This window comes from Megalobrama amblycephala, linkage group LG15 (genome assembly GCF_018812025.1).
Source record: "Megalobrama amblycephala isolate DHTTF-2021 linkage group LG15, ASM1881202v1, whole genome shotgun sequence".
NCBI classification, from domain to species: Eukaryota; Metazoa; Chordata; class Actinopteri; order Cypriniformes; family Xenocyprididae; genus Megalobrama; species Megalobrama amblycephala.
Genome location: NC_063058.1, coordinates 29,781,243 through 29,799,402, shown reverse-complemented (window position 1 = coordinate 29,799,402; position 18,160 = coordinate 29,781,243). Strand labels below are relative to the sequence as shown.

At 39.4% G+C, this 18,160-nt stretch overlaps 1 protein-coding gene across 1 annotated transcript in view; it reads right to left on the bottom strand.

Moving 5' to 3' along the window:
* Positions 1-18,160, bottom strand: part of peak1 (pseudopodium-enriched atypical kinase 1) — a 49,063-nt gene that overhangs the window by 2,541 nt on the left and 28,362 nt on the right. Inside the window, exons 2-4 of the mRNA XM_048157680.1 lie at positions 9,856-13,102; positions 5,140-5,357; positions 83-816 (exon numbers count right to left, since the gene is read on the bottom strand). Of these exons, the coding sequence (XP_048013637.1) occupies positions 83-816; positions 5,140-5,357; positions 9,856-12,989 (4,086 nt within the window). The 5' untranslated portion in view covers positions 12,990-13,102. The remainder of the gene's footprint in view (positions 1-82; positions 817-5,139; positions 5,358-9,855; positions 13,103-18,160) is intronic.

Sequence of the window (18,160 nt, the reverse complement as noted above, 5' to 3'; positions counted from 1 at the left end):
TAATCCTTTAAAAGATTATGCTTATATAGATAGCTAATCAGTTCATCCATTTATCAGACATGCCACAGTAAAAAGCTTTCACCTTGACAGCGTAGTTCACCAGAGGTTCTCTGGCGAAAGACGCTGTGTAGTACACGGCATCTCCAGCCTCGCAGCAGGGTTTTCCCGCAGTCAGCCGGAAGTGAGACCAGCTGTCCGTCCCGAAGCGCAGATGATCTTTTTGTCCAGCCATGAATCGATCTTCACATCTTGTTGCCAACTTACGAAGGGTGTCCGTGTGGAGGCCTCGGATCCTCCCGACCACTTCCTCCCAGCTCTCCATGCCTCTATATGGCACCTGCTTCTGGCCTTTGGCGGGTCTCCCAGCCCCTCGCGTTCGGGCCGTCAGACTCTCTGTACTGCGGTAGCCTCGGCGGTCACATCCCTGCATGGAGCTGCTGTTGGAAAGGCAAGACAGGCTCCGCCCACCCACGGGACGCTCCAGGGAGTCTCCGGATTCATCGGGATGTCGTGCCTCCGAACTTAGAGAGGAGCTCTGACTGGCCGTGTCCCATGTGGACTCGAGATCGTAGAGTGGATTGGCGACGCTCAGACTGGTCCCGCCAGGTTTGGCCTCTCCTTTGGGTCGCGGGGCAGTGAGTTCTCTACCTAGAGCGGATGGCTCTGTTTGAGTACGTGGGACTGACTTTTTGGGCAGGGGAGGAGGGGTGGATTTATTCGTGGGTTCAGTGACCTCTGGGTCAGACATTAAAGTGTCATCAGATGCTTTAGGGTGTCTAGGATGTTTCAAAGGGATCATGTTGGCCCTGGATTGACCTGTAGAGTGAGAGATGAGGAATCTCAGTTTCGTGAACTTTGAAGTTATATCATATATATATGAAGGAATATCAAAAGAAAATGTGATCATTCTTCTGACCAACAATGCTTATTTGAAATGCTTGTTAACTGGTGCATTATTGGATTTCCTTTAAAAGCAAGTAACATTGTCTAACCTTGATCCTGTCATTAAATGTTCCCTTTTACCATATCTCCATCTGCAGGAAGAACGGTCTTAAAGCATTTCACACATGCTCCATCCGCAGGGATGTGGGATATGAGTTAGGAATTATTTAACAGCGTGAAACCTCATCTAACATTCCTCACTAATCTGCTTTAATCTCCCAATAATCAGACTGGGGCTTCCTCTGAGGCCCTTTCACCAGGACAGGGATTTTTGTAGGTCACGTCTATAAAACGATCAAAGAGTCAGTGGTACAAAATTAGAGACAGCACTTTAGCCCCTTGGAGACCCCTCCTGTTATGCAGTTCAGAGGTTCATAAGCCTTAGTCATCAGCTCAGCAATGCTATATTGTGAGATATCAGAGGTCAACAGAATAAAGAGGGAAGGAGCAACCCCACACTCTCGAGACTGAAAATTCATTATTTTTTCTAATATACTGTGTGGAGCCAATGAACTTTGTCTGATAACCTGTCAATCACTCAAAGCTGTGGTCATTAAAGTCACAAAAACACTTTCACAAATTCCCCTACAAACCTGACTTAAGTGAAACTAAGTGTAACGTCTCCTAATCGACACTTATGAACTCTAGCGGGTCTATTGGCAACAACTTGTTTTGAGTTAGAATTTATCCTCTAGCGTGAGGTGTCTACAGGTTTCATCAAATCTAATTTAATGCTTTTTAATGCCAATTTTTAAAATTTTGAATGCCATATATATATATAGTTGCGTCCCAAGTGACGCACTATACACTATGCACTTATACACTATGTACTTGTGCACTATGCACTCATCCATGTAGTGCGTGAATTGTATGAGGTTATTTTGTCATTTAACAACGGAGTCCGATCCTCCCTTCCCCTCTGCTACGTAATTAAAGTTGTGACAGTTGAGTGCACGAAGTGTCCAACATTCCACACTTCGTTTTTTCCGTTAATTTAGTGCACCATCCGGGTATTTAAAGTGCACTTTTTCTTTTTGGAATTTTCAGTGTGAACGCACTACTGCACTATTTGTACTTAAAAACGTCATAGAATAGTGCACAAGTACGCGAATTGGGACGCACCTTATGTGTCGGTAAATGTCAATAGATGATGTCATAAGGCAATTAGAATATTCATCATGTCATTGTTGCATTCGCATTCTGCCAAGTGTCTGTCTACATGCGTAAGAGGCAACCGTTTACACTTGTACGCGCATGCCCAGTGTGCATGAATGGTCATGTGACATGCGTTTTCGGTCGTGTAGTGCAGATCGTTTCTGAAACGCTGTGGAAATGCCAGTGTAGATGAAGATCATTTTCTTCATTTTAAAATGCCATTTTAACACGAAAAGGCACTAGTGTAAACAGGGCCTAACACTTGGGATTAAGCTCTTTAGTGTTCCACTAACCTGCTGTGTGGCAGTAATCAGACAAGACTCCAGTCAATGCCTTCAATATGCTTTAATCGTAGCCGTGAGGATCTCAGACCAATTTCAGAGAAAATCTCCCGACAAAGAGGGTACGACAGTTTTTATAAAAAAGGAACATGGTAAAGGTGACACTTTCATTACATCATTTTCCTCCAACCTGATTGGTTCTACATATGTATAATTCTTTGTTACTAGGTTTGGCTATTATGAGAGACACAACACACCCTTTGAGTCATGCTTTTGAATTATCGTCATCGTTATTGAACACCCAAAGCAATTAAAGCTGCAAAAATTGCTGTTCTTACTTAGAGTTTTTGTCTTGTTTCTAGTCAAAATATCTTAAAGGTCCCGTTTTTCGTGTTTTTTTGAAGCTTTGATTGTGTTTATAGTGTGCAATATAACGTGTTCATGTTTCGTGTGTAAAAAAACACAGTATTTTTCACATAATTTACTTATCTGTATACCGCTGTTTCCACTGTCATAAAAACGGGCTGATGACTTCCTTGTTCTATGAAGTCCCTCCTTCAGAAATACGTAACGAGTTCTGATTGTGCCAGCGGTTCCTGTGTTGTGATTCGACAGCAGCTTAGCGAACCTTGCCCGGAAAGGTCACGCCTCTTACCATAACGTGGAGATGCACGCGCTCAGTGTTATTGTAAACATGTCTTTAATTTTACCCTATCAATTTGAGCCGGAATCAGACCCGGTGATTGGACTGCGGGATGAAAATAACAGCGTTTCGACGACATGGCGACAAACACACTCTACAAACGCAACTCTTGTGTATTCCTGTGGGCGGAGGTTAGTCAAAAAACTGTTTTAGTGACGTCATTAAAGAAGGAAGTAGAGGGATGTAGTCCAAACTGGCCGTTCAATGTAGGCGACTTCTGTTAAATAAAATATCTCGCTTGGCATTGAACTTTGAGCTTTACAATTTTACAGATTTTATTTATACTCTAACAACAACATTACACACTAACTAAAGTTTGAAACATGGGATCATGAAGAACGGGACCTTTAAAGTTCTTAAATCAAGAAGCATTTTCTTGAAAAGTAAAAATTATTTTTTTGTTTTCAGGAAAAATAAGTCAAAATTAAGTGAGTTTTTCTTTAAAACAAGCAAAATAATCTGCCAATGGGGTAAGCAAACATAAGATATATAATCATGTTTTCAGTTTGGATTAAGATTATTTTGCTTACCCCATTGGCAGATTATTTTGCTTGTTTTAAAGAAAAACTAACTTAATTTTGACTTATTTTTCCTAAAACCAAGAAATTAATTTTTACTTGTCAAGAAAATGCTTCTTGATCTAAGAATTTTTAGGTATTTGAACTGAAAACAAGACAAAAATTCAAAGTAAGAACAGCAATTTTTGCAGTATAAGCAAACTTTTGTACCGAATGCAATAGGTCTTCTGAATAAGCGGTAGGAAATGTGAATATTTTTAGCTTTTGAAGTGGATGTTGTGTATTGTTATATGTATTGTCATTGTATGGCAAGGCCAAAGACCAATTTTCAGCCAAGGCTGAACAATAAATTAGTAAGTAAAGTAAAAGTAAAATAACTAACTAACAAGGTAGGGGCAAGGTAGAGGTTGGACATACATATCAAAACTGGACACCTGTCTAGTTTTATTTCTCCTTTTGTTATTTTCAGACACACAGTAATTCTGGCCCAAGTGTTAAGAGACATTCAGTATCAAAACATATATAAATGTTATCCCTGTAAGGAAAGAAATGTTAGTTATGATTAATTATAATTAAAGTTAAAATTAAAATTTCTTCCACAAACTGAATCCCTGGTTTCCACACAGTGACTACTGCCAGCTTGCGAGAATATTACTGCATCTTCTCATCTAACGTCTTCATTAAACCTCACATGATTACATGGACAACCAGTAGTTTGAGTGCAAAAAAAAGTCTTTTTTGAGGTCATATTTTTAGGGTATTATGTTTTTAATTGTTGCAATGGCTAATATTAGAAGAAGGTAATTTAAGTATTTATTTTTTTCAATTCTAACAGTATATTATATCTTTACGTCAGGTTACAAACATTAATATTTTCTGTAGATTATAGCGTTTTAATGTCTGAAGAATTTTAAATTCGATGTCTTCTAGGAGCATTATTATAAACACTTAACAAACCAACAGGAAAAACAGTATTAAAATACATTCATATCAGTTGTCAGCCATAACATAAATATAATTATAGAATTTCTGTCATGCATGAGTCAAGTTTGAGACCACAATGAAAACTGAGTTTTAAAATCTATTTCAAAATTATAAATAAGCATGCATTAGAATTTTAAACGTTTTAAAACAAAGAAAAGTTAAGACATAAAATAAGAAATATTTAAGATTTTGCACTATTTCTAGGACATATTGTTGTAATTTACATTTCCTGCTAGCAAAACTACATATTCATGCAAATAAAACTAAAAGCCTTAAGAAGAAGAGCAAAGAAAAGCAGAGAAAGAGACCAAGCCATACCTCCTCTCACTGCACAAACTTCAGAGAGACTCAATCAGCAAAATGATTTCAAACTGAGAGATTGAGAAGTGATCTTATTTATGGGTCCAGAAATGCTCTTGCACACACTGCTGCCATGACAACCTAAATATATCAACTTGAGCCGGCCAAATCAGGTCAGAACCTCCCGCCGCTGGCCCACATAAATGGACAGAGCACACAAAGTGACCCATCAAATGTGTGTGTGTGTTTGACTTACCCAGGTTGGTGTACGTGGCCCTGCAGCTGCTGGACGCAGGAGAGTGTGAGATGGTGTGAGCGATTCCCTCTTCCTCTCGCTCTGCCTGGCTGCTGCTGTTTGAGGTGGGCGACACTGGGGGCGGACAGGAGGCAGGCGGCTCACGCAGGGGCGACAGCTCCAGCTTAGCAGGAAGAGAGGTGGCTGATGAGCTCTCAGTATCCTGAACTGGAAGCTGACTGCATAAAAGAGAGACAAACAACAACTGAGAATTATTCCAGCCCAAAGATTTCCAACCTAAACAGCAAGGATTTAGAAATTGAGGATGTGGGTTATTTTACAAAGCTTATTTTGGAACTACCTCTTTTTCTTTTCTTTTTTTAAAGGGATAGTTCACTCAAAATAAAAATTCTGCCATTATTTACTCACCATGATTTTGTTTCAAACCCATTTGACTGTAAATAATGTTTATTTCTCACTCAAATCTATCATATGGCTGCATAAGACTTGGTACAAGTCATATGGACCACTACTATGACACTTTTATGATGCTCTTGCACCATTTTTAAGCTTGAAAAAGCAAAAAAAAAAATAATAATAATAAAATAAATAAATAAATAAAGGCATACAGGTTTGGAAAGTCATGAGAGTGAGTAAATAATGAGATGACTAATGATTAAAGGGTTAGTTCACCCACAAATTAAGTATTCACCCTCATGTCCTTCCAAACCCGTCAGACCTTCGTTCATCTTCAGAAGGTAGTAAAACTAGATCTCTTTTATTGAATCCAAAAGGTTTTAATTATATTTTGATACATATAAAAGGTATTTTGAAGTGTCAAAAGGTCATTTGGTTTAACCGTCCAAAGGCCAATACAGCCATTTAATTTGTGATTAAAATATCTTAAAATGTAATAAATGTATATATTTTTTATTCTGGCATGATTTTATAACATCATATATCAACATAGTGCAAAATAGTATTAAAATTATGTGTAGAAGTCGTTGCTTTGTTATGAGAAAGAATGTCCGGAAAAATGAATTTCATTGATGTCATTTGGAGTAACCAATATAAAGAGACCATTTTGGATCAAGTCATGCGGTCAATATCATGTGACAGGATGTGACATCATTCAGACACCTGCAAAGGACCACATGGTCATGAAGCAAAGTAACTAACTCTCTTTTAACTATTTGAAAAATTAATGTTTTCACTTGATCATACGCATGTCTCGAAACATCAGGTCATTCGGTGCAACCGCTATAAAACATGGAAAATGTTGTAATACTTTAAAAACTTGTACTAAAAATAAAATGTTTGATTGTCCTTTTGCTAGCTAGCTAGCTAGATATCAGCCTGTTAGCTTTGTTTGAAAATATTGTCATTCGGTAAAACCGAAATTTTGGTTAAACTTTTTTGGTGACAAATCTTGTAAAAAAAATGACAAAAGCAGTGTTAATTGATTATATAAAAAACAAAATCTCATTGTAAACACTTAATAAAATTTCAAAATAAATTATATCTCCTTTTTTTTTTTTTTTTTTTTTTACATTTTTAAAAACCTTATTTGTCAATGACCCTTTCTGAAAATGAAAGAGGTGGGTTTGGAATGACATGAGGGTGAGTAAATATTGAAAGAAATTTCATTTTTGGGTGAACTAACCCTGTAAGAATGAATAATTGTGTGAGACAGGGTTCCCACTATTTCATGAACACCAGATTCAAGGACTTTTTAAAGCACCGTTTATTTTATATCAAGCACCTATCAAATTCACATCACATACGGAGCGTCAGGAAAGACCTCTTACAATTCTTAACATTTTAATCCTCCTATTGCATTTGCATCCATTTTAACCCGGAAGAGGTACAGAATCATTTGTACATTAATTTGGGAAATAAATTAAAACCGTTTGCAGCTTTCTTATCCCTAATGATAACAGTTATTCCAAACTAGTTTTGGTTTTCATTTTTTATGAATCATTACGTGAGTAAAAAACATTATAATATAGAGAGAATATTATAAAAATACATTTTGCAATTGAGTAAAAAAAAAAAGTATTATATGGATCGAAATTGTGGCTTAAAGTTGGAGTTATATACAATATATTATAGATATAAGCTTGCAATTCTGAATAAAGAAAGTCAGAATTGAGAGATGTAAATGAGCACTTCCTAGAAAAAAAAAAAAATCTGAATGGCAATTTATATATCACAATTCTGACTTTATAAGACACAATTTGGCTTTATAATCATGCAATTTTGACTTTTTAAAGGGTTAGTTCACTCAAAAATTAAAATTCTATCATTTATTCACCCTCTAGTTGTTCCAAACCTGTTTGAATTTCATTTTTCTGCTGAACACAAACATTATTTTATTTTAACAGTAATTATTTTTCCTACTATGGTAGTCAATGGGGGGGCGATATCTGTTTGGTTCCAAAACAAATATACTAGGACTAAGAGGGGTGTGTTATAATTTTCACAAAATTTATTTCAAATTTAATTCAAGCACTGTCAAGGACCAATATTTGTTTTCAAGAACTTTCCAGGCCTTGAATTCATGTGTCTGAAATCCAAGTACTTTCAAGGCGCGTTGGGAACCCTGGTGAGAGTGCTTTAATTAAAGATTTAATTTAATTAGCATGGTGGGATCCATCTATACTGGACTAATCAGACACAAAATACAGCCGTCCTTTGCTTAGATTCCAAACTATCCCGCCTGTATACCAGTGCCAAACTATCCCTCCTAAATAACCGGTCCAGGAACACTAAATGGGAGGAATCTTCTGCAGGCAGAGCATGTCTGGACATATAAAAACATTCTGTTCCATTAAGGTATGACACCCTCAAAAATCTATTATACGAAAGGTGTTCTCTCAAAAAATGAAGATAAGATTCCTAAAGCTTCTATTGAAACACCAGTGCAAAAGTGTATTGTAAACACACAGGGGAAGATATCCCTGCAAAAAAAAGTGTTTTTCTTCAAGTGATAGCGTATCTGTGTCTCTCAGTGAGAAAGAACCTGAATCAACGTGTCTGAACTATATCTTTCTCTTACTGAGGCAGATAACGCTCTGCAAACACACACACGCAGCAGCTGAAACAAACACCCAGCTAAGAGCTTCAGTAAAGTGTTGGTCTGTTTAAAGGAATTTGAGGAAGTAATGCTTACCCACCATATTGGCTCACACAATCACCCATTTGATAAGGTCAGAGACAATGAAAGTTAAAATCAGAAACAGGAATTCCTTGCTTTCAAATACTTAATAGACAAAACTCTCTTGGATTCTGTTTTTCTTATTCCTCCTCCCTCTGCTGTAACATTCGGTATGAATATTTCCTCTACATGATTAACCCTTAACAGACATCTACCTGTGGTTGTTCATCAGCACACAACTGTGACATATCAGGATCAAAGTCCTTCGCTTCCGCAGATCACACACTCGCACTCTTATGGTATGACTAATATAACAGGAAGTGTTAGGAAATCACATACTAACGAAAAATAATAATTAAATATGACCTGAAGACAGAATGATTAGAAATCAAATCTTACCATTAAACTACAATTCCAATTAAATGCAAAAAAATGACAGAATAAGTTCTTAGAATTCAAGTTAAACATAGCTCTTTCCTTCCTAAGCTAACATACCCTAACTACTACACATAATCAAAACTTTTGTGTAGCATTTGTGATCTCAGTGTTTGATGTTAAACCCAAATCCTAATTTCTTGCTATTTTAAATCATATTTAAATACTATAATTATGGTATAGGATATATGGTCATTATTATTTTTCTTATACTATCACTCTTTGTAGTACCCCAAAACATATGTATATACTTAAAGCTGCAGTCCGTAAGTTTTGCCTCTTTGTCGCCATCTCTATTTGAAACCTGCAATTGCAGTTATTTGTGGAATTATCATTTTATGTGGGTTGTGCATCGGCACGTCTCCTCAGCACGAATGAATCAAATGTTTTGAGGAGTAGGCTGTCAGTCACCGCACCAGGGTGGATACTGTACTTCAGAATTACAGATACTACGTCTTGGAAGTACGACTAAAATAAGAAGTTTCACCTTAAAATGTCATCTAAACAAGTAACATATCTGCCACTTTTGTTCTGACCAACTGAGAAAAAAGAGCCTTCAAATGATCAGCATCTGGAACTCCTTCTTTATGTATATAGACGTGACATAATGACGCAAAAGCAAACTTGTATTTCCTGCGGAAACCTACCAGTACCACTCAAATTAAAAAACATTATTGCAAGCTTACTGTTGTGAATCAGGTAAGGAGATCGTTTTGAACACTAGCTGGTTATGTACTTGCTCAATAACTGATTTTGAACACAAAAAGTTAGCAGCTTTGAATACTGTTTTATCATAAATGCTAATGTCTCATTTAAACCTTTACAATAGTGAATTGAAGAAAAATATGCTATACTGTATTTTCAGTTTTGACATACTGTGACTGCATAAAATGCTATCAGATACAATAGGATAATGTGAAAGCTTTTCTGCCAGGCATTACAGAAAGCTACCAATAGGGGCACACATTTATCACTAGGGTGTCTCAAAAACTATTCTTCTTTTTATCTGGGATGAATATGAAGGCCATGCAAGGAAACACATACTAAGAAATACAGGAAAATAAGGACATAGAAAAGACCATAGTATATGTTTTTAAATTAAAAAACTAAGAGAAAGAGGGTATTGACAGTGAAAGTTAGCTTACTTCATGACTTTGCTAATGAGAATGCTGGCTCTGCTTTTGGGTGGAGTCGACAGACTGGAAGCTGCACCTTCTGCTGTGATACCCTCTCTGTGCTCCTCAACTCGAAGCTCCCCCTCCTCTCCACTGGTGACGCTCTCTGATTTGTAGGTGAATATGATCGTGGGTTTCTGGTGAGGGTCATCTGTCTTGGACTCTGAAAACCAGTGCTGTCTCTGTAAAGGTGGAGGAGGCAGTACAGTGATGACAGTCCCATCCAATCCCAACAACTTCCCTTTTTCCTTCTCTCGCTCCATTTTCTCTTTCTGTTCATCCTCGTCTTTCCGCCGGCGGAAGAAACTTTTGAAGGATATCCAACGCTTGGGCTTGTTTGCGTCAGTCGAACGCCTGCCTTCCGCACCTGGACTGGTCTCTCCATCACTAGGTTTGGCCCCAGCTGGTCTGGTCCAGTTGCTGAAGTGCCTTTGGAGCAGGTTGGTTGAGTGGTAAGGAGAGGAGCTAGACCGGGCTGGGGGAAATGGGGCACTAGGTTCAGATTTGGGGCTTGTGGGCGGTACAGCAGCAGAGGCACTCTGAGATTTGGGAAGGAGTTTATGTGGTGTGTCTTTGTGAGGTTCTGCAGAACAGTGGAGTGATTTAGGTCGGGTAAGAGTATCTCTGGAAGCATCTGGTGGCAGCGAGTAAAGCTCCTCAGCACTGTAGGTCTTACTCTGGCCAGCAGGGGAGTCTGGAGGAGAAGGTGGCGGCTGAATGGAGGCCACAATCTGAGACAGAACAGCACTTGCTTTCTCTCTTTGACCTGTACTTCCACTTGGTGTGACTTGGCAATCTCTACTGCCCTCTGGCTGTTGCTCACTGCTGGGGTTACGAATATGTTCCAGGCTGCTGTGGGGCAAAACAGCAGGTTTAGGGCTTAAGCTACCTGCAGGAAGGACTGAGACACCTGTTGTAGTCCTGGATTTACCGTCGTTTACAGTCTGTCCAGATACTGTTGTGGTCCTCAGTTCTCCAGTAACAGATACATCTGTTGTGTGCTTCAACTGAGGAGGTGTCTGCTCAGATGGAGAGGGCTGGGAACTTTCAGAAGATCCAATCTCCTCATATGTGTGGCTGGCCACTCGCTCTCCAGCCCCAGGCTTGGAATGTGGCAGCTCACCGTTGAGCCCCAGGAAACTCTTGTAAACAGCCAGGTTATCATAAGCACTGGGATTAATCACTATGGGAACCTTTACTGCTTTTTTTGAGCTGCGTGCATATGCAGGCTCATCACGGATGATGATGGGAAACGGGGGCATGCCGGCATTGTTGTAGCTGTTGAACTTGATCTCAGATAAGTTAGGCGATTTAGTCGGGACTGTACGGGCAGAGCCGAAGCCTGTAGTTGGAGATGTGGGAGCTGATTTGTGATTGATGAGTCTTGGAGCAGCACCGCTACATGTAAAATCAACTTTAGGGATCTTCTGTCGAGGGCTGGTGCAAGATGTCCACACTTCTTGGTAACGGATACTGCCAGGTTTTGTGCGGAAACAGCCAGGGGCTGCAGAGGCAGAACCTGTGGGAGACTGAGGCATCAGTGGAGATAATGATTTGGAGGGAGATGCCACAGGTGAGATGGGAGATCTAGGGGACTGAGGGGAGGTGGGTGAGACAGGACAGGGGTCAGCAGAGGGGCAGAGCACAACGTTGTGCCCACTTGACTTTGGAGTGCTTTCACTCAAGTGACTGTGATCATCTTTAGTGGCCATAGAGGCTGACACATCCACCACCGTATAGGGCTTACAGATAGGAGCCTTCTCAAGATTAACTACCCTATAAGGCTTGGCCTGCTCCTCAGTTGGGCTGAAGCTGATTGTGATTGGCTGGCCTGGAAGAGCTTGCGGGAGAACCCCACCCTCTCTCTGACTGTCATCTTGTTCTTCCAGTCGAATGGCTAGAACAGCTTTATGAGTTTCACTGGATTTAGGCGAACTCAGTCCTCTGGCTGAAGGTTCTTTACTGGGTGTGAAAGGAAGACCATTTCTCTGGTCACCAGTGCCCCTACTGCTGCCAGCGCAGGATTCTTCGGGCAGAGAAGCCAAGGACTCGGGTGAGGTGGTGGACTCAGAAGTGGACAGAAAGCCACTACCCTGGTGGTCAGAAGCATATGATAGAAGAGCAGGTGCTCCATTTGTGTCAACAGATGGGTATCCATTGAGAATCTCATCATAGCTATCATCATAGTCCACTGCGCAGAACCGTTGCAGTGAACGGTTACGTAGAGGCACTGTATTCCACTTCTTCCCTAAAGCGAAGGGAACCGGGGATAGCGTGGCTGCACGGAAATTGGCAAAACGAGGTTGACCCCGCATTCGTATCCCCATTGCTAGCAACTCCTCGTCACTTTCATCCCAACTGTCATGCTCTCCATCATCATCCTCATCACCACTCTCCTCCTCCTCATCGTCACCATCACTGGAGAATTCTGGATAACAAAACCGTCCTCCCTCAGAGCTGATAACCTCTGCACTGTCACTGAGGGAAACACGTTTCATTGCTCCTCTACCACCACTCCCAGCATGGAGACAGCTTGACGGTGGAAGGCCCCTCTCTAATGAGCGCCGGTATGAACTACAGATCCGGCCAAAGAAGTCATCTCTACTTGAACTTGGAGAAGATCCCAGACCAGCAATCTCTTTCAGCACGTCTGTCAGTCCATTGTTGCTGCTAGTTGGCTGTGGGGAGATTGCACCATATGCCTCTGTCTGCCCAACCAAATCCTCTCCTTGATTGTTGTTTGTTCCTGCAGGTCTCTGGCTATTCAGGCTGTTGTGGTTCCACACAGTGAAAGGTGAGCTCTTAGTGACCTGCGCTCCCTCTGCAAGCCTTGGCACATTTCCCTCAGAGTCTAGACCTGGTGGAGAGCATGGCAGCATCATGGTTGGCTTTACTGCAATAGTAGGTTTCTTGGCAACAGGTGGGCGGACCTGCCCTGCACGGGATGAGGAAATGCTCCTCTGGCTGTTTGTAAGTTTGGCATTGACGTTCGTTTTGCTCTCATTGGCTTGCTCTGGAGGCCGGTGTAGGCTCTTAGGCTTAAAGCAATTTTTGCACTCCCCTGGTTTCCATACATGTTCAGTGAAGGTGTTGCATGCAGACATGACTGCAAGGGCAGTGCTGCAGCATCAGTGGACAGGAAAACCCTCCATCACACACACAAACTGCAGGCTGAACTTCACACCCACACACAGTTTATAAACTGTGCTGTCAGTACCTGCAAAGAAAGAATAACAGAGTCAGTCAGGGTTATTTCGATACCAAGTGTAATCACTGTTTTCATCTCACATGTAGGCAGCTGAATGAGGTACTCATTACTCTTTCCAGCAGGGGTCAGAGTTTTACTCTTAACATGATTTTCTAGTGTCTCTCTTTTACACACATACACAAACACAGGCTGCCAGACTCTCACAGCTTTATTTTTGGATCACAACGCAGCGCTGAGCAGTTGCAGGTAAACATCATGCCTTGTGACATACTGACAGCACATACACACACAGTCAAACTTGAACACCTGTACTTTAACTGTAACCCAAAACAAACTCTGCCCTGTAATCTGTAAATCTTTTTACAAGTGTGGGACGTTCTAACAAGTCAGTTTAAAGAGGTTTTACTATATTTATGAGGACATACTCAGACATCAGGACCTCAAAAGTAATGAAACAATTACACCTGTTGAATTGTGTCCAATTTCTCCCAACATTTAAAACACTTCAATTACCCAAACCCCTTAAACCGTGTCCTAACCAAATGAGATGTGGTAAGATTCTAGGGACAAGCAGTTTGTTTGTCCACACCAGATGCGACGCGACTACGAGACACAACAAAATCAATCAAAAACCACAGCAAATCACAAGGTAATACACAATTTAAACATTATTTAAAGTACATCCTGAGTGACTGAAACAATCTTTGTCATAATACACTTGTTTGTTCACAATGAGTTGACAGTTTAAACGTTCTTGTGCCCATTTTTTTATTTTCATGATCCAAGGTGAATTATCCATGGTTACTTTCAATACAGCTACAAAGCTGAGAACAAAAAATTATATTCAATTGGACATTAGATGCTTTTAACAATAAAAAAAAAGCACATAAACTTGAGATTATCAATGCTATAGTTTGTGTTGTTCTAGTGTTGTTGGCTAGTTAGGACAAAAACCCAGATTAACATGGAAAAAATACATTTAATCGCGTGTCGCGGCATCGCGGTGGGTCTGGTTAGGACACGGTGTTGCACAAATATCCCACCTACACATGACAGCAATTGTATCAAACTCAGTTGGGGAAAAATTAGGGACTATTCACCTTATTTTTAACGTAAGAGTGGGTGCGGCCATTTGTAAGTTGAATGTACAAGGCTTACACTTACAGTTATTTCATCTCTACAAAAACAGTCCGCTGCTTTTGTAGAGATGCTGCTTTATATTGCAAACTGGTATTTATACTATTATTTTAATTTATTATCATAATCATAAACACTTTTAGCGCACATTGTTTTACCATTTACTGCACTTTGTTATTCTTCTAGTTTCCTCTAGTGGCTAATGAATCAGAACCATTTAAAGAAAATTGCTTACTACCGTGTTGCAAAACATGGTGGATAGGTAGGGTTAGGGTAGTGGCTCTGTTTTTTATGTGTGTTATATGTGATACAGTCAAGAACATAAATGAATGAAAAGATGAGTGCTGGCAAGGTTTTACAAACTCTTAATTTGTGCCCTAATGCTTGACACTTGCTCAGTGCAAAGACTCTCAAATGAGGGTCACAGTGGTCAGATCTTCAGGGTTAAAATAACCAAAAACCATAAAAGAACACGAATCAACAGAGAAAATTTATCTAACAGAGGATCTACTGTTCACTTTTTAAAATTCCTGATATAAATCAAAGGCAGAACTAAGCTACTCGCTGTACAATACTGAATAGGACCTTTATGGCTGTACTTTTATAATAGGTCTGGCATTACATTTAAAAGGTTAAGAAAACAATTAAACAAAGTGCCCATCAATTACTTCATATGTAATTGTGTCTGTACCTGCCTTCTAGACGCAAAACAGAGAATTAGCATTGATTAATCATACTAAAACAGATTTACTGTTTGGAAAATGTGGGTTTGGACTTGCTACAACTAAAAAGCTATAAAATCTATAAAACCTCATTAGCTGTAAATCTATTGAAACATAATAAATATCCCTTTACAGACCAGCTAATTGCATATAATCTAAATCAGGATTTAGGAACACAGAGAAACCCACTCTAATCTCTCTCTCACACACACACATTTACTAACCCAGCTGTATGTTTCTCTTATTTTTTCATGACCGCTGGAATACTGAGGGTTAACAGAGCTCCTTCCTATTGTCATGTCTGTCTGTATGAGTGAGTGAGTGAGTGTCTAGGGGCAGATATATTTTTGTGCTCTCTGCTAAATCCATCTGCAGACTGAGAACAACATTCCATTGCACAGCATCTGAGATTAATGAGAGAGAGACAGACAGACACAGAGAGAGACAGGAAGCAAGAGAGGGAGAGACAGAGCGATCTCAGGAGGATGCAGCAGCTCGTGCGTTAATGAAGCTCTTTATGGCTTTCAGACAGATGGAGAAACATCTCTCTACCCTTCATTTCCCTCCACAGAGTTCATGTCACTTCTACTATCTTCCACCACTGTTCTTTTTCAGGATTTGTTGACTTAAGTCTGCACTCGTAGCTTTATTAAAACCCAAACAAACAATACTTAACCTCCAAGTAAAATACAAAACAAGGTAAAGAATGAAACAAAATCCTGTCATACAACCAAACTAAGATGTTTAGTAATTGTCTCAGTCAAATTTGGCTCCATAGTACTGGTAGGATGGGATATATTTTCTGAACCACCAACTGTTACTGTACTACAGAAAACATCTAAGCTAGAAGAAGTAGTCTTGTCCGAACAGGGCTGGACAATGTGTGCACAGTCACACCAGATGTCCTTAGCACAGAATCAAACAGGCAGATGTGATGTTTTTTAGAGATGTGCTTTGGGACAGTGCCAGGAAATATGGCACTGCTGTCTAGATGAGGAACATGCTGCCACATTCGCTAAAAAAAAAAAAAAAAAAAAAAAAAAAAAAAAGACAAAATCAGTGTGGTTTATTCATGAAATTCTCCTCCTGACAGCAGACAGAGGCAGGAACCAGGTACAATTTTGAGAAGAACCTTAAGGCTCCTGCTTCTGTAGGCCAGAGCTTGAGAATCTTTGAAAGTATCTTTGCTGTTAAAGATCTGAAAGCATTGAAACATTGTTCTTCAATCCCAGAAGGGTTGATTGATAAACCACCATGACGGAGCTCTCGAGTAAAGGAACGCAACACCAAGTTAATACGGGGGACTAGATCTGCAAGTCGCTTTGAATAAAATATGACACCTTTGAACAAATATATGACAAAATAGTAATGAGTCTCTTTTTCTCAGTACAATCTCAGTTTGTTGTTCTCTGGCTCCTTCACAGAGTCTCTCTCATGTTTCGCATACCTGAGTGATGACATCACTCCAACCACTCAGATCTAAACTCCACCCTCACACTCTCTCCAGAGCCGCCAGTTTGTGTGACGCTCAGTGACTGAGATGTGCAGGGTGTTCAGTGTGTAGGTATGATCCGATTGATCTAGAGGAGCTAGAACAGATAGAGTTACAGCAGAGAACGTATAGAGTTACAGATGTAACGTTATAGCAGACTGAACAGATATAAATTGACAGCAGATAGAAGAGATATAGTTACAGCGGTAACTAGAGCAGGTATATAGGGGTAGAGAAGACTGAGCAGTTATATAGCAAAAGAAGCTAGAGCAAATGTAGAGTTAGAGCAGAGAGAGAAGGTTTATAGCAGCTTGTGTATGTGTAGAATTAGAGTGGCTAGAGCAGGTATAGTTATAGAAAATAGAGCAGATATAGATTCAGCAATTAAAGAAGCTAAAAAAGCAGGTATGTGGTTAGAGAATAAGCAATTGCAAGTTATAAAGTCAGAATTGCGAGATATAGTCACAATCACGAGTTATAAAGTCAGAATTGCGAGATATAAAGTCACAATCGCGAGTTATAGTCAGAATTGAGTTATAAAGTCAGAATTGCGAGATATAAAGTCACAATCGCGAGTTATAGTCAGAATTGAATTATAAAGTCAGAATTGCAAATTATAAAGTCACAATCTCGAGTTATAAAGTCAGAATTGCAATATAAAGTCACAATCGCGAGTTATAAAGTCAGAATTGCGAGATAAAGTCACAATCGCGAGTTATAAAGTCAGAATTGCGAGATATAGTCACAATCACGAGTTATAAAGTCAGAATTGCGATATAAAGTCACAATCGTGAGTTATAAAGTCAGAATTGAGTTATAAAGTCAGAATTGCGAGATAAAGTCACAATCGCGAGTTATAAAGTCAGAATTGCGAGATATAGTCACAATCACGAGTTATAAAGTCAGAATTGCGATATAAAGTCACAATCGTGAGTTATAGTCAGAATTGAGTTATAAAGTCAGAATTGCGATATAAAGTCACAATCGCGAGTTATAGTCAGATTTGAATTATAAAGTCAGAATTGCGAATTATAAAGTCACAATCTTGAGTTATAAAGTCAGAATTGCAATATAAAGTCACAATCGCGAGTTATAAAGTCAGAATTGCGAGATATAGTCACAATCACGAGTTATAAAGTCAGAATTGCGATATAAAGTCACAATCGCGAGTTATAAAGTCAGAATTGCGAGATAAAGTCACAATCGCGAGTTATAAAGTCAGAATTGCGAGATAAAGTCACAATCGCGAGTTATAAAGTCAGAATTGCGATATAGTCACAATCGTGAGTTATAAAGTCAGAATTGAGTTATAAAGTCAGAATTGCGAGACATAAAGTCACAATCGCGAGTTATAGTCAGAATTGAGTTATAAAGTCAGAATTGCGATATAAAGTCACAATCGCGAGTTATAGTCAGAATTGAATTATAAAGTCAGAATTGCGAATTATAAAGTCACAATCTCGAGTTATAAAGTCAGAATTGCAATATAAAGTCACAATCGCGAGTTATAAAGTCAGAATTGCGAGATAAAGTCACAATCGCGAGTTATAAAGTCAGAATTGCGAGATATAGTCACAATCACGAGTTATAAAGTCAGAATTGCGATATAAAGTCAGAATTGTGAGATATAAAGTCAGAATTGTGAGATATAAAGTCAGAACTGAGTTATAAAGTCACAATCTTGAGTTATAAAGTCAGAATTGTGGGATATAAAGT